Source organism: Myxocyprinus asiaticus, chromosome 47 (assembly GCF_019703515.2).
Source record: "Myxocyprinus asiaticus isolate MX2 ecotype Aquarium Trade chromosome 47, UBuf_Myxa_2, whole genome shotgun sequence".
NCBI classification, from domain to species: domain Eukaryota; kingdom Metazoa; phylum Chordata; class Actinopteri; order Cypriniformes; family Catostomidae; genus Myxocyprinus; species Myxocyprinus asiaticus.
In genome coordinates, this window is record NC_059390.1 from 13,714,174 (window position 1) to 13,728,865 (window position 14,692).

Below are 14,692 nucleotides of genomic sequence, written 5' to 3' on the forward strand. Positions count from 1 at the left end.
AACAACAAGCACTGGGGTCTCCCGAGAAGTGCTGAGGTGGAGGCAGGCGGGGTTCTATAAGGGGAACAGACATTTGAGGACCCGGAAGTGGGACAGGAGCAACAGTCAAGGCAGCAGCTTGAGTGGGGGGAAGCTGATCGAAAAACTGACAGAGGTCATGATATCAGGCAGTAGTTGTGAATACTTTACCATCAAGGCCTCCTGTTGGACTAGCACAGCTTCATGACATTGGACTGAGGACTCATGCTAAGCTATGAGGAGCTGTTGGGCATCTCTGGGTTCATGTCTGGCTTGGTGTTTCTGTCAGGACAGGACTTGAACTCAGGTCACCAGCATGAGAGTCTAACTCTCAACCCTTGAGCATGGTGAATTCAATAGTAAGACACACTTAGAAGTTGAGGTGCAGAAAATATTTTAATAAAAAGTTCAGGCAGCAAAAATCCACAGCTGGAGCAAAAAAACAGCAAAAGTAATACTCAAACTAAACCAGTTCAAAAAGGGCATTCTTCAAATGCATTCAAAAACATACCAAAAAGTTAAAGCAAAAAACACCAGAGGAGAAAGTCCACGAGAAATAAAACACTGAAGAGGAAAAATCCTAGGGCAGAGTTAATCTAACGTCTTGAGAGACCACTTACTCAGGCAACTAGCTTCAGGACAACTAAACACCAAGCAAAGAAGCTAGGAGACAGAGTAACTTAAATACATGGGGCTAAATGACACACATGTGAACTTAATTACACAGATTACAAATAGAGAAGCTAGGTATAAGAGCACCAGGAGGACCTCTAGAGGCCAAAACATAAACACAAGCAAAACACTGACAGTAGTTCTCAACATTATAATAATAATGAGATCTGGAATGTGGCATATGTGTGCTAATGTATCTGTTTCATTCTCTCTCTCCCTACAGCATATTCCTCCAACACTAGAGTCTCTTACCCGTTCAACTCTCCTTTGTCTCTCAGCGATTGGGGTCATTGCTTTTGTCACCCCGGCCTTCCTTATCGCACTGGTGCCTCTTGCTGTGACATTCTACTTCATTCAGAAGTACTTTAGGGTTGCTTCTAAGTAAGTATTTCACAGAAGAATTGATGATATAACTTAATATAATCTTAGGACTTTTTATTGCATTTCTCTTTTTCCTAATAGAGCATAACAGTGATGACCCACTTTATCAGCAGCCTTGGTTTTGGATGTACAATTTCCCATACAATTTATCTATAGGTGTTTCAGAAAAATCTCCAATAAAGAGTTAGCTTTCAAACCAACCAACCAGCTACACAATGAATCACAACACTGGAGTCCAAGCAAAGAAAATATTTGAAAATCTTAAGACAAAATTACAAAGACTGTGTAATGAATGCATTTTTTGAGGGAATTAATGCTAATGACTAGTTCATTCAATAAAGCACTGTGGATTATGTAATCACATTTTATTTTCAAGATTATTTTAAAGGAGTAGTTCGCCCAAAAAAGAAAATTTTGTCATGATGTTTTTCTCCCTCATGTCGCACCAAACCCACATGATTTTCTTTCTTATGCAGACCACAAATGTTTCACATTTTTTGGACCATTTTTCATTGAAAGTCTTGACGTCCATTGTGCTTTCATGAGTGCATGAGAAGCTCTTTCACATTGGCACATGTTCACACAAGTGTTGTCTTTAATGCTAAACTCAGATAGCGCTCATGAACGTGCATGAACATGAGTAAATTTTGACTGAATTTTAATTTTTGGACAAACTACTCCATTAATGTATTTTCTTATCAGAAAAAAAACCAAAAAAAAAAAACGAGTCTTTTATGCTCTAATGCTACATCATATTAACTCTTAAAGCAAAAACTCACTGCTGTGCCACAATTCCTATTCCCTATCTGTCACTCACTCGACATTGTGTCGATGTAGTGACACTAGGGGTCACTCTTGGGAGCCCGAGACACCTCTGGTCTTTGATAAAAGGCCAATGAAAATTGGCGAGTGGTATTTGCATGCCACTCCCCCGGACATACGGGTATAAAAGGAGCTGGTATGCAACCACTCATTCAGATTTTCTCTTCGGAGCCGAACGGTCATGCTCACTGAGCTGAATTCTACTGTTCATTCACCTCTGCTGGATCTGACGGCACATTTCATTGGCTTATCCCTCCTCTGCACTGGTGCACTGCATAGAACGCCCCTGGGCGCTTCGGCAGAAAAAAAAAGAGTATATTTTCTGATAGAGCCTTCTCCTCTAAAAGAGTATATTTCTCTAAAAGAGCGGCACACATGGAACGTCTTTTTAAAGACACGTCTTTTTAAAGATGCCTTTCCGATTGTGTGTTATTCCTGGTTGCGGTCGTTATCGCTCAACTTCGGATGGTCATGATCGCTGTCTTTCGTGTCTGGGCACGACCCACACAGAGGCAGCGTTTGTGGATGATTCATGTTCTCATTGCGAGAACATGACCATGGCAACGTTGCGGTTGCGGCTTGCTCCCCGCCTCGGTCCTTCTACCTACGGGTATGAGGCTAGCACGGCTAGCACTGGGGGCGATTTGGGGACCCCAATGGGATCGCCTCCACCGGGTATCCCCCCGCGCACCTCCCATTCCCCAGCACACTTGTCTGCCCCAGTTGGGCTACCGGATGAGTCCGCTGGCGAGTCTCATGGCGAGTCTGGCCTCTTGTTCGGAGCCCGCGAAGATGATGAGCTCTCGAGCACAGCATCGGAGAGCAGGCTTGTCCAGTCGGACGCAGAAGCCTCAGCTGGGCTCCCCCCCTCGGGTACGATTGCCCAGTCACAGGCTGATGCCGAAATGACGGACATGCTTTCCTGGGTGGCCGCGAGTGTCGGGTTAGAGTGGAACCCTCCGCTCTCCCCTGAACCCTTGCGGCTTGATGATTGGTTCCTGGGCTCGTGGCGCTGCTCAAGGCAGCCACGCCCCGCTCCAGTGCCTTTCTTCCCGGAAGTGCATGAGGAGCTGACGAAATCGTGGGAGGCACCTTTTACTGCCCGACCCCGATTCTGCAGTTCCCCCGCCCTCACTACCCTCGATGGCGGGGCGGCCAGGGGCTATACGGCGATTCCCCCGGTGGATAAGGTGCTCGCGGTGCACCTATGCCCGCAGAGCACCGCCACCTGGCGCGGACGCCCTAAGCTCCCGTCAAAGCCCTGTAGGTTCACGTTGTCCCTGACGGCTAAAGCCTACAGCGCTGTTGGACAAGCCGCCTCTGCCCTGCACGCCATGGCTCTCCTGCAGGTCCACCAAGCCAAGGCATTGAAAGAACTGCACGAGGGTAGTTCCGCCCCAAATTTGATGCAGGAACTGTGCTCGGCGACCGACCTCGCTCTCCGAGCGACAAAGGTCATGGCGCGGTCTCTCGGGCGGACGATGGCAACATTAGTGGTCCAGGAGCGCCACTTTTGGCTCAACCTGGTCGAGATGAATGAGGCCGACAAGACACGGTTTCATACTGCCCCCATTTCCAAGGCTGGCCTATTCGGCGACACCGTCGAGGACTTTGCCCAGCAGTTCTCAGCGGTGAAGCAGCAGATGGAGGCTATCCGGCACATCCTGCCCCGGCATGGCTCAAGATCCCGCACCCCGTCTGCTCATCGCCAAGGGCGTCCCCCTGCAGTGACTGCACCAGCTCCGCCGCAGCCCGCCCCTTCGGCCTGGCCCCGGCGTGGAGCCCACCACAGGAAGCAGACGCCACCCATCTCACAGTCAGCTGCTAAGAACCCACAGAGGTCGTCAAAGCGCCCCTGAGACGGGCGACGCAGGGACGAAGAAACCCACTCACCTGGAGCTGGAAAGAAGACCACTCCATCCCCTGTCCCTGTCTCCTCGCGTCTTCACGAAGGTCGCAGAGGCAGCCCTTGCCCTATTAGGGGAGGTGGGCATTCGCATTCTCAACTATCTAGATGACTGGCTAATCCTAGCTCACTCTCGGGACATGTTGTGCACACACAGGGACTTGGTGCTCTCACACCTCAGCCGACTAGGGCTTCGGGTCAACTGGGAAAAGAGCAAGCTCTTCCCGGTTCAGAGCATCTCTTTTCTTGGTTTGGAGCTGGACTCAGTCTCTTTGACAGCATGCCTTATGAACGAGCACGCCCAGTCGGTGCTGGCCTGTTTGAAGGCGTTCAAACAGAAAACAGCGGTTCCACTGAAACTTTTTCAGAGGCTCCTGGGGCATATGGCATCCTCAGCGGTAGCCACCTCGCTCGGGTTGATGCATATGAGACCGCTAAAGCACTGGCTTCAGACTCGAGTCCCGAGATGGGCATGGTGCCACGGGACACATCACATGGTCATCACGCCGGTCTGTCACCGTCTTTTCAGCCCTTGGACCGACCTCTTGTTTCTACGGGCAGGTGTTCCCCTAGAACTGGTCTCCAGGCGCGTCGTGGTCACGATGGATGCCTCCAAATTGGGCTGGGGCACTGTTTTCAACAGGCACGCAGCCGCCGGCCTGTGGACGGGCCCGCGACTGCATTGGCACATCAACTGCCTCGAGTTGATGTGCCAATGGTCGTCCTGGTAGAACAGGTCGTCCTGGTAGCACCCTACTGGCCCACCCAGACGTGTTTCTCGGACCTCTAGCTCCTCGCGACAGCCCCCCCCGGCGAACTCCCCTGAGGAAGGACCTTCTTTCTCAGGGACGAGGCACCATCTGGCACCCGCGACCAGACCTCTGGAATCTCCATGTCTGGCCCCTGGACGGGACGCGGAAGACCTAAGTGTACTGAACTGCGAGTACCTGCGGTGGTAGACAGGATCACTCAGGCTAGGGCCCCCTCTACAAGGTGCCTATATGCCTTTAAGTGGCATCTGTTCGCTAAGTGGTGTTCTTCCCGACGGGAAGACCCCAGAGATGCTCAGTCGGATCAGTGCTTTCCTTCCTGCAGGAAAGGTTGGAAGGGAGGCTGTCCCCTTCCACCTTGAAGGTGTATGTTGCCGCCATAGCAGCACACCCCGACGCAGTCGACGGTAAGTCCTTAGGGAAGCACGACCTGATCATCAGGTTCCTCAGAGGTGCCAGGAGGCTGAATCCCTCCAGACCGCACCTCGTTCCCTCATGGGACCTCTCTGTAGTTCTTCAGGGTCTACAGAGAGCCCCCTTTGAGCCTTTGCAGTCAGTCGAGCTTAAGGCACTCTCCTTTAAGACTGCCCTCCTGACCGCGCTCACTTCCATCAAGAGGGTAGGAGACCTGCAAGCATTCTCTGTCAGTGAAACGTGCCTGGAGTTCGGTCCAGGCTACTCTCACGTGATCTTGAGACCCTGACTGGGCTATGTGTCCAAGGTTCCCACGACCCCTTTTAGGGACCAGGTGGTGAACCTGCAAGCGCTGCCCCAGGAGGAGGCAGACCCAGCCCTGTTGTTGCTGTGTCCGGTGCGCGCTTTACGCATCTATTTGGATCGCATGCAGAGCTTTAGGATCTCTGAGCAGCTCTTTGTCTGCTTTGGTGCACAGCAGAAAGGAAGCGCTGCCTCCAAGCAGAGGATCGCCCACTGGCTCATTGATGCAATAACTATGGCATATCACTACCAGGACATGCCGCCCCCGGTAGGGCTACGAGCCCATTCTACCAGGGGTGTAGCGGCTTCCTGGGCCCTGGCCAGGGGTGCCTCTCTAACAGACATTTGCAGAGCAGCAGGCTGGGGAACACCCAACACCTTTGCAAGGTTCTACAACCTCTGGGTGGAACCGGTTTCATCCCAGGTAGTAGCATACAATACAAGCGGATAAGCCCGGGATAGCCGGCCGAGTGTATCACTTGCACATATCGCCTTCCACCTCCTTTTGAGCTGAAGATGTGCGGCATTAATTCCCAGTAGTGTTCACAAGCTTTGTTCCCTGGTTGACTTCCTCCGAGCCCTGTGGCAGTCGAGTTTTCGGAGAGACTCGCTGCCGGCCCAGTACACGTGCTAACTAAGAGTCCTGTTCTGGGGTAGGTGCTCCGCATGTGGCGGTTCCCTGTAAGGCTAACCCCATGTGATATATATCTTCCGCTAATTTGTTTCCCTTTTGGCAAACTGCATCTTCCTTGGGCAGAGCCCCTCTGCCCCAGTCTCCATGTTTGTAGTAACTCCTCCCCCTTTGGGTAGGATCTACCTTGAAGACTCTCCACATGGTCGGAAAGACCATGTGATGTATTTTTCCACTTAAATATCCCCCCTCTCTTTGGGCGAGGTGTGGTCTCCGCGGTGTCTTCCCCTGGCGGCCCAGTCAGATAATCCCCCTTCTTTTTTAGGGAGTGGAAAAAGAGGAGGGGAAAAGAGGCCACGACTGGATTAGCCTGTCTCTATCTTTTGGGTAGTCGAATTGTCCCCAAAGTGCCGTTCGACACTCATAACTATGTTGGGGGAGGTTACGTGTCAACCTGGTGTGCTGGCTATGAGGCACACAGTAGTCTGCCCACCACACACTGCCAGTTCACGTAACACAGTTCAGCCAGTTGTGGCGTTTAGTATAGGGACCCCTAGTGTCACTACATTGACACAACGTCCAGTGAGTGACAGATAGGGAACGTCATGGTTACTTGTGTAACCTCCATTCCCTGATGGAGGGAACGAGACGTTGTGTCCCTCCTGCCACAACGCTGAACTACCCGCTGAAATGGCCGGACCTTGTCTCGGCTCCTCAGCATAAAACTTGAATGAGTGGTTGCATACCAGCTCCTTTTATACCCGTATGTCTGGGGGAGTGGCATGCAAATACCACTCGCCAATTTTTATTGGCCTTTTATCAAAGACCAGAGGTGTCTCATGCTCCCAAGAGTGACCCCTAGTGTCACTACATCAACACAACATCTCGTTCCCTCCATCAGGGAACGGAGGTTACACAATTAACCATGACGTTTCCATGGCAACAGTGACTTTTACTTCCAGAACCCTACTGTTATGCTCTATTGGCTCCCTCCCATCTCCCTGTCTTTCTATTGCTGTATCTGTCTTTTTCAGTCTATCTCGTTTTTTCTCCATTAGAGATCTGCAGGATCTGGATGACTCCACTCAGCTGCCTTTACTCTGTCATTTCTCTGAGACTGCAGAGGGCCTCACCACTGTTCGAGCATTCAGGTCAGCAGACTGAGTCTCTTCTAAAAGCAAAGGGCTCTTTGAACAAACTGCACCATCTCTCGCTCTCTCTCTGTTAAAATTCCCATAGAAGGGATGACGCCACTCTTGCAGAGCTAAACAAATGAATTTTACCTAGATTTGAAGTGAAGTGAAAACAGGATTATCTAATTTTTATGTTTCAGAGCCAATTACGTGAGATATTAGCCATGCTGTGTTGATTCAGTCTGAATGGCTCGAGGCCATGTTTTAAAATAACATCAGAGATTGTTCAACCATTTTTGACTTAAAGCAATCCACCAGTAAACATTCAGTTATTAAGCTTTTATCTTTAACTCCTCAGTTAAGTCTCTTGAGTGTAGAAAGCTTAAATAAATGAACTGAACACTGTCATTCTTCACAGCAGTGTTACTGTTTGGCTTAGTCATGTGTCTGTACATACTAAATGTCTGTCACATACTAAATGTCACATAGTTAATTTTCTGTGCTTTCAGGCACGAAGCTCGCTTCAAGCAGCGGATGTTAGAGCTGACTGACACAAACAACACAGCATACCTCTTTCTCTCTGCTGCCAACCGGTGGTTGGAGGTCAGAACTGTAAGTAAAACTCAATGTTCAGGCATTTAATAAAACCTTTCTCGAGTCAATGTTCATAATGGGTTATTAAGTATGAATGTTGCACTTTTTCCTTGCTTTCCTACTATTTGAGATGATAGATGGATTGTATCAGATCTGCATACTTATGTTCGTTTAGAATTTCTATGGGTTTCTGAGTTGGTGGATCTGAATATACAAATAATTCAATTTTTGTTTTCCTCTCAGGATTATTTGGGTGCTGTGATTGTCCTTACTGCTGCAGTGGCAGCTATCTGGACCACATCTCAGTCTGGTCTGATCGGACTAGGTCTTACATATGCTCTCACTGTGAGATATCAATTTTAATAATTCAACTAATATCATGCATTTGGGGTAGTCAGGCACCTCCCTGTGACTTAAAAGCCCTTTTTGTCAACACAGTGGATGTTCTGTTTTTTGTTAAGGTGACAAACTACCTGAACTGGGTGGTCAGGAATCTGGCAGACCTAGAGGTCCAGATGGCTGCTGTAAAGAAGGTTAACAGCTTCCTGAGTACGGAGTCTGAAAACTATGAGGGATCTATAGGTAACACAATCTTTCCTGAAAATGTATGTGTCTTTTCAGTAATTTTTCAGATATTGTTGAATTTAGTTAGTCTCTAAATGAAGATTGAGAGAAACACATGCCAACTTCCCTGCTGAAAAACAGCTTGAGCCTGCCAAAAATTATTTGCTGGTTTTTAGGTGGTCAAGCTGGTCTTCAGCTGGTCTTCCAGACTGACAAACTGACAAGTACCCAAAACCCCTTTAAAACAAGCAAAACAGATCAGCCTATCTAGCTTGCAGGGAGGGGGACCAGCTAACCATCTAAGGCAGGTTTAAGTTGTTGTTGTTTTTTTCCAGCAGGGTTACAAGATAAAAAACTGTTTTCTGGCTTCTTTGCCAGAGTATCACATTTGCCCTAAATAGGTACAAATAATTGATGAACAAGTTTAGGTCTGCTACATGTGCATTTCCTCATAGCCTGGAGGAAGTCAAGGATGGAGTGACCTGACACAAACCTCCGTGAGCATTTTGAAAGGGCGTTTATCATATCAAACCACTTGCCTCTGGAGAAGAAGCAGGAATGAGCTTAGAAAAAATGGAATACAAGGGATCCAATGAAAGAGTATCCGAGAATTTTTAGCAATAGCCTGTTATCTCTGTATTAAACTGCTGCCAAACAACAACTCCTACTCCATCTCATAATTACACAGTGGAAATCTGGGCAGGATAGTAGTAGGCACGATACTAAACTTTGGCATTTGGACCCAACCATGTATAACTATCTTAATTGCAGCTTGTAAAAGTGCTCACTTGTAATGTTCTAGGTTTCTTATTGCCATTGATGTATAATCCTTTACTGTCTGCTGTTGAAGTGCTTCAGCTCACAAGAGCAAATGTTGTGATTTAGTCAACTGAGATTTAGAGAATACACAGTCAATTTTCTGAGACTTAGTAGCTATGTAATGGCTAGCTGGAGCACAGTAATTCTGCACATTGTTTTGCAGTTAAAAAAAGTAATAATACACTTTTCATTTGTTTAAAATGAGGAACACTCACAATAGATTAATGAAAAGGCTATTTTATATATATATATATATATATATACACATACACACACACAGTTGAAGTCAGGAGTTTACATACACCTTAGCCAAATACATTTAAACACAGTTTTTCACAATTCACCATTTAAATGTAGAAAACATTCCCTGTCTTAGGTCAGTAAGGATCACTACTTTATTTTAAGAATGTGAAATGTCAGAATAATAGTAGAGAGAATGATTTATTTCAGCTTTTATTTCTTTCATCACATTCCCAGTGTGTCAGAAGTTTACATACACTTTGTTGTATTTGGTAGCATTGCCTTTAAATTGTTTAACTTGGGTCAAACATTTTGGGTAGCCTTTCACAAGCTTCTCACAATAAGTTGCTGGAATTTTTGCCCATTCCTCCAGACATAACTGGTGTAACGGAGTCAGATTTGTAGGCCTCCTTGCTCGCACACGCTTTTTCAGTTCTGCCTACAAATTTTCTATCAGATTAAGGTCAGGGCTTTGTGATGGCCACTCCAATAGCTTGACTTTGTTTTCCTTAAGCCATTTTGCCACAGCTTTGGAGGTGTGCTTGGGGTCATTGTCCATTTGGAAGACCCATTTGCGACCGAGCTTTAACTTTTTGGCTGATGTTTTGAGATGTTGCTTCAATAAATCCACATCATTTTCCTTCCTCATGATGCCATCTATTATGTGAAGTGCACCAGTCCCTCCTGCAGCAAAGCACCCCCACAACATGATGCTGCCACCCCCATGCATCATGGTTGGGATGGTGTTCTTTGACTTGCAAGCCTCACCCTTTTTCCTCCAAACATAATGATGGTCATTATGGCCAAACAGTTAAATTTTTGTTTCATCAGACCAGAGGAAATTTCTCCAATAAGTAAGATCTTTGTCCCCATGTGCACTTGCAAACTGTAGTCTGATTTTTTTATGGCGGTTTTGGAGCATTGGCTTCTTCCTTGCTGAGCAGCCTTTCAGGTTATATCGATATAGGACTCGTTTTACTGTGGATATAGATACTTGTCTACCTGTTTCCTCCAGCATATTCACAAGGTCCTTTGCTATTGTTCTGGGATTGATTTACACTTTTCGCACCAAACTACGTTCATATCTAGGAGTCAGAATGCGTCTCCTTCCTGAGCAGTATGATGGCTGCATGGCCTATGGTGCTTATACTTGCGTACTATTGTTTGTACAGATGAACGTGGTACCTTAAGGCATTTGGAAATTTCTCCCAAGGATGAACCAGACTTCACAAAAAAAAAAAAAAACTGATTTCTTTTGATTTTCCCATGATGTCAATGTAGGGCTTTACTGGTTGTTTAGATCAGTGTTACTATCAGAAATAATTAATAATTATTTCTTTAGATATTAATTAATATTTAAATTAATCAATTGAATCTAACTCATTAAAACTTCATATGGGGCTCCGGTAAATGTAGTGTGCTACGTTTAGGAGCAAGTTTGGTTATTAGCAATAATTAATAATTATCAAAGATAATTATTAATTATTAAAATCAATAGAACATTGATGAGAATCAGTGTTAGCTTTTTTAATCCTTTAAATCAACAATTATCAAAGATAATCGTTAATTGTTAACATCGATGAAACATTAATTAAAATTAACACTAGCTTATTGATCATTCAAATTCAACAATCATCAAAGATAATTATCAATTATCAAAAATAAATAGAATATTAATAAGGATTAACATTGATGGGGCACCACCCTGAAATCAGGGACTAATAACCAAATAGTAAAACAGTCTCAATATTAGATTGTTTTCTTAGGAAAATCAACATCCGAAGAATACCGATTTTCGGAAAAAAAAAACAATGAATGAAGGTTTGAATCCGAGCACTGACATCCCGTCAGCATGACACAGGCGTATGCAAAACAAACCAAAACACTTCTCTTTGTAATATAAACAAAGTTTATTTATGCAGTAATATCAATTAATAATTAATACAATGCAGTCAATAAACTTCTGACTTACAACTACAAACTAAACAGTGATATGATTAGATATGGAAATAAAAATAATCCTATAACACATAAGGTGTGCGTGTGTGTGTAGGTGCATGGTTAGTACGAGAGAGAGAGAGAATTAAATGACAGCCCTAAAGCCGATTTCGCGATAGTGGGAGAGAAAGCAGCTGTTAGTTTATCACTCAGAGATGCGGTGGATGGCTCGTAAAAGTCCCGCGTTCTTTGACTCTTTAATGGATGAACTCAGTTGCTGTCTCACCCGCGTTGGCGAAATTGCACAACAATCCAATTTGGTTGGACCACAATACAGCAAAACAAATTCGTGATAATTAATACCCTGAGTATTAATAATGAGCAGACATGGCGGTCCATAAACTGTACAAGCAAAAAAAACCTTGAAACACAAGAATAACACACTATAATATTCTATCTCTGCCCAAACGTAACCTCTTACTTGAATCGCATGAGGACACAGGTAGAATGTGTTTTACTCCGTCCTTTAACTTTGACCCGGTTCCTTGAGGCTTTGGTGATGACGGGAGGCCATTTCCTCACTCTGTCGGCGGGCGGTACGGCTGTTGATTCTCGGCGGGCTGGCGGAGAACTCAGAAATGTCGACTTGATTGAAGATGGAAGAGAAATCTTTAATCTCTTCACTTCTTTAGGCAAACGGATGAAGATGCGAATTGCTCGCCAGTGTCCTTCGGATCCGTTAGAGTGTTCGGTTGAACACAGAGTAATCTCAACTCGTCCAGCGAGATGGAGATTGTATGGCTACAGTTTCAAGTCGGACGTTACTTCCTTGTGGCAAGAGGTTGCACATGAGAGCAGCGATGAACTGCATCCACACACTGCAAGCAAAGTTGCTGGAAGCAAATCCCGAAAGCATTTTAGAGGTATTTCAACTCCTGATGATGTCATGGTTTGAGGTGCGTTCTGTTGTGTGCCTCATCCAATAGGAGTTGAGAGTTCGATCCTTTAGTGAGCAAGGCTTCATGGGATTTGTAGTCTGTTTTGGACTCCCTTTGTTTGATTTTGGTGTGATTTTTATCAGTATAATTTACGACTTGGAATGTGGGGGCTTGAGTTAGGTTTTTACGACTGTGTTAGGCCTGCCTTTGTTTTCTATCTGAATACATGAGGCCCAACATCAAGCAAAGAGGCACTAAGTTTGAAGGTAGGCCTTAAAATACATTCACAGGTACACCTCCAATTGACTCCAATTAGCCTATCAGAAGCTAATTGGCTAATTGCCTAAAGGCTTGACATCATTTTCTGGAATTTTTCAAGCTGCTTAAAGGCACAGTTAACTTAGTGAATGTGAACTTCTGACCCACTGGAATTGTGATATAGTCAATTAAAAGTGAAACAATCTGTTTGTAAACAATTGTTGGAAAAATTACTCATGTCATGCACAAAGTAGATGTCCTAAACGACTTGCCAAAACTATAGTTTGTTAATATGAAATCTGTGGAGTGGTTAAAAAATTAGTTTTAATGTCTTCAGCCTAAGTGTATTTAAACTTCTTACTTCAACTGTGTGTGTGTGTATATATATATATATATATATATATATATATATACAGTATACATACATATACTACATGCACAATATTGAATAGATTCACAAAATTCTACAGTTGTATTTGTAACACCAGTTGGTTCCAGTATGAAGTCCAAGACCATTTTTTGTGAATTGGCTAGCAAAACATAAGCAGAAAAATACAAATGTGCCATTAATTTTCAAAATCAACAAGCGATTATAAAATATCTTCTATGCTGTTAGACCTTGCCCTCTTGCACATCTCAGAGATAATTTTGCTATATTTTATCCTTTAATGGTGTATGCTGGCCTACATCATGGCAACCTGTATCAAAATCTTTCCCCACAACCAAATTAATTTTAATTTGCTGGCTACCTTACCATTGTTCTACTTCTGTGTTGGTGGTGTGATCTCAGATGTCTCACAGGTACCAGAAGACTGGCCACAGCATGGCGAGATAAAGATCCAAGATCTGTGTGTGCGTTATGACCCCATGCTTAAAGCCGTCCTTAAACATGTCAGTGCCCAAATCAAGCCTGGACAGAAGGTATATCAGGAGTTAACCGCACAATATGGGTCCATCAATAGAGACTAATCAATAGACAATATTATCACTCTCAAGCCACCATGTAGGTAGTTAATTAATTGCTCCTAATCAATTAGTATTGAAATTGAATAAAGATCCTGCCTGACATTCAAGTAACATACAGTGGAGTGGTGGTGGTGTAGTGGACTAAAGCACTGAACTGGTAACCAACTGTTGGTTCAATCCCCACAGCCACCACCATTGTGTCCTTGAGCAAGGCACTTAACTCCAGGTTGCTCCAGGGGGATTGCCACTGTAAGTTGCTTTGGATAAAAGCATCAGCCAAATGCATAAATGTAAAATGTAATACAGTCAAATCTGTCAATGAGCATTTGGCAGTTCTGATATCAATCAACCTTGAGTAACACTTCTCTGTGCTTTTGTCAGCAAGATGTTTATTTTCTCATTGTCCTACCAAACCAGAGTTCTTCTCTGCTTTTAAACTAACCACAGCTTGCATTTAAATAACCTTTCTGTTAATCTTTCTTTACATTTTTACGTTTAAATCCTAAAATCTTTGAAAATTTTGTTTTTTCTCCACATCATTTTCATTGCCCCTTTAATAATATTCTAGCTTGTTTTCCTTTTTTATTCTAGCTTGAGGTCCCCTGGTTCACACCATATAACAAGAGTATGACAGCAGAGTATTACAGAAATCTGATTGCTTGTTAATGTGATTATGAACTATAACTGTGTGTGTTAGTTTATGTAATTTGGGAACAGCAGCTCTTAGCATGTTTATCCAAAAGCAATCTGAAAAGGTCAAGCTGTATCAAGCTCTCACGTGTTGCTCCCTCTGTTTTTGTCTGTCTGTTTCTATCTTCTAGGTGGGCATCTGTGGTAGAACAGGCAGTGGAAAGTCTTCGCTGTCTCTGGCCTTCTTCAATATGGTAGATGTTTTTGAAGGTAGGTCTTCCCATGTACAGCACATCATCCAATCGTCACTTTCACTCATGAGTGTCTATTTAATAAAATATTATTCCCCAGATAACTGGTTCATTGAGCATCATAGTACGCATGTGTTCTCAGATATACGTCAAGCTTTCCGCTGGGTAGAATTTGACCCTTGTTGTTTTCTTAAAGAGCACCTATTATGGTTTTTAAACATGCCTAATTTTGTTTTAAAGGTCACATACAATAGATTTACATGCATCCAAGGTCAAAAAACACTTTAATTTGCTCAATTTAAATTGCAGCATTACCTTTTTTTCCCTGTGTCAAAAACGACTCGTTTAATGATCCATTCTAAAGGATTCATTCTAAACTCCTCCTTTCAGAGAGCCTACTCTGCTCTGATTGGTCAGATGTCCCAGTCTGTTGTGACTGGTCTA

At 44.4% G+C, this 14,692-nt stretch overlaps 1 protein-coding gene across 4 annotated transcripts in view; it reads left to right on the forward strand.

Annotated features, from left to right (window-relative positions):
- Positions 1-14,692, forward strand: part of LOC127436903 (ATP-binding cassette sub-family C member 9-like) — a 66,192-nt gene that overhangs the window by 40,831 nt on the left and 10,669 nt on the right. For all 4 annotated transcript variants that reach the window (XR_007896481.1, XM_051691405.1, XM_051691406.1 and 1 more), the window contains exons 28-34: positions 914-1,071; positions 6,976-7,068; positions 7,560-7,662; positions 7,888-7,989; positions 8,106-8,226; positions 13,192-13,322; positions 14,189-14,267. Coding sequence is in view for 3 of the 4 variants with exons in the window: in XM_051691405.1 (XP_051547365.1) it covers positions 914-1,071; positions 6,976-7,068; positions 7,560-7,662; positions 7,888-7,989; positions 8,106-8,226; positions 13,192-13,322; positions 14,189-14,267 (787 nt within the window). In the remaining variant the exon portion in view is untranslated. The remainder of the gene's footprint in view (positions 1-913; positions 1,072-6,975; positions 7,069-7,559; positions 7,663-7,887; positions 7,990-8,105; positions 8,227-13,191; positions 13,323-14,188; positions 14,268-14,692) is intronic.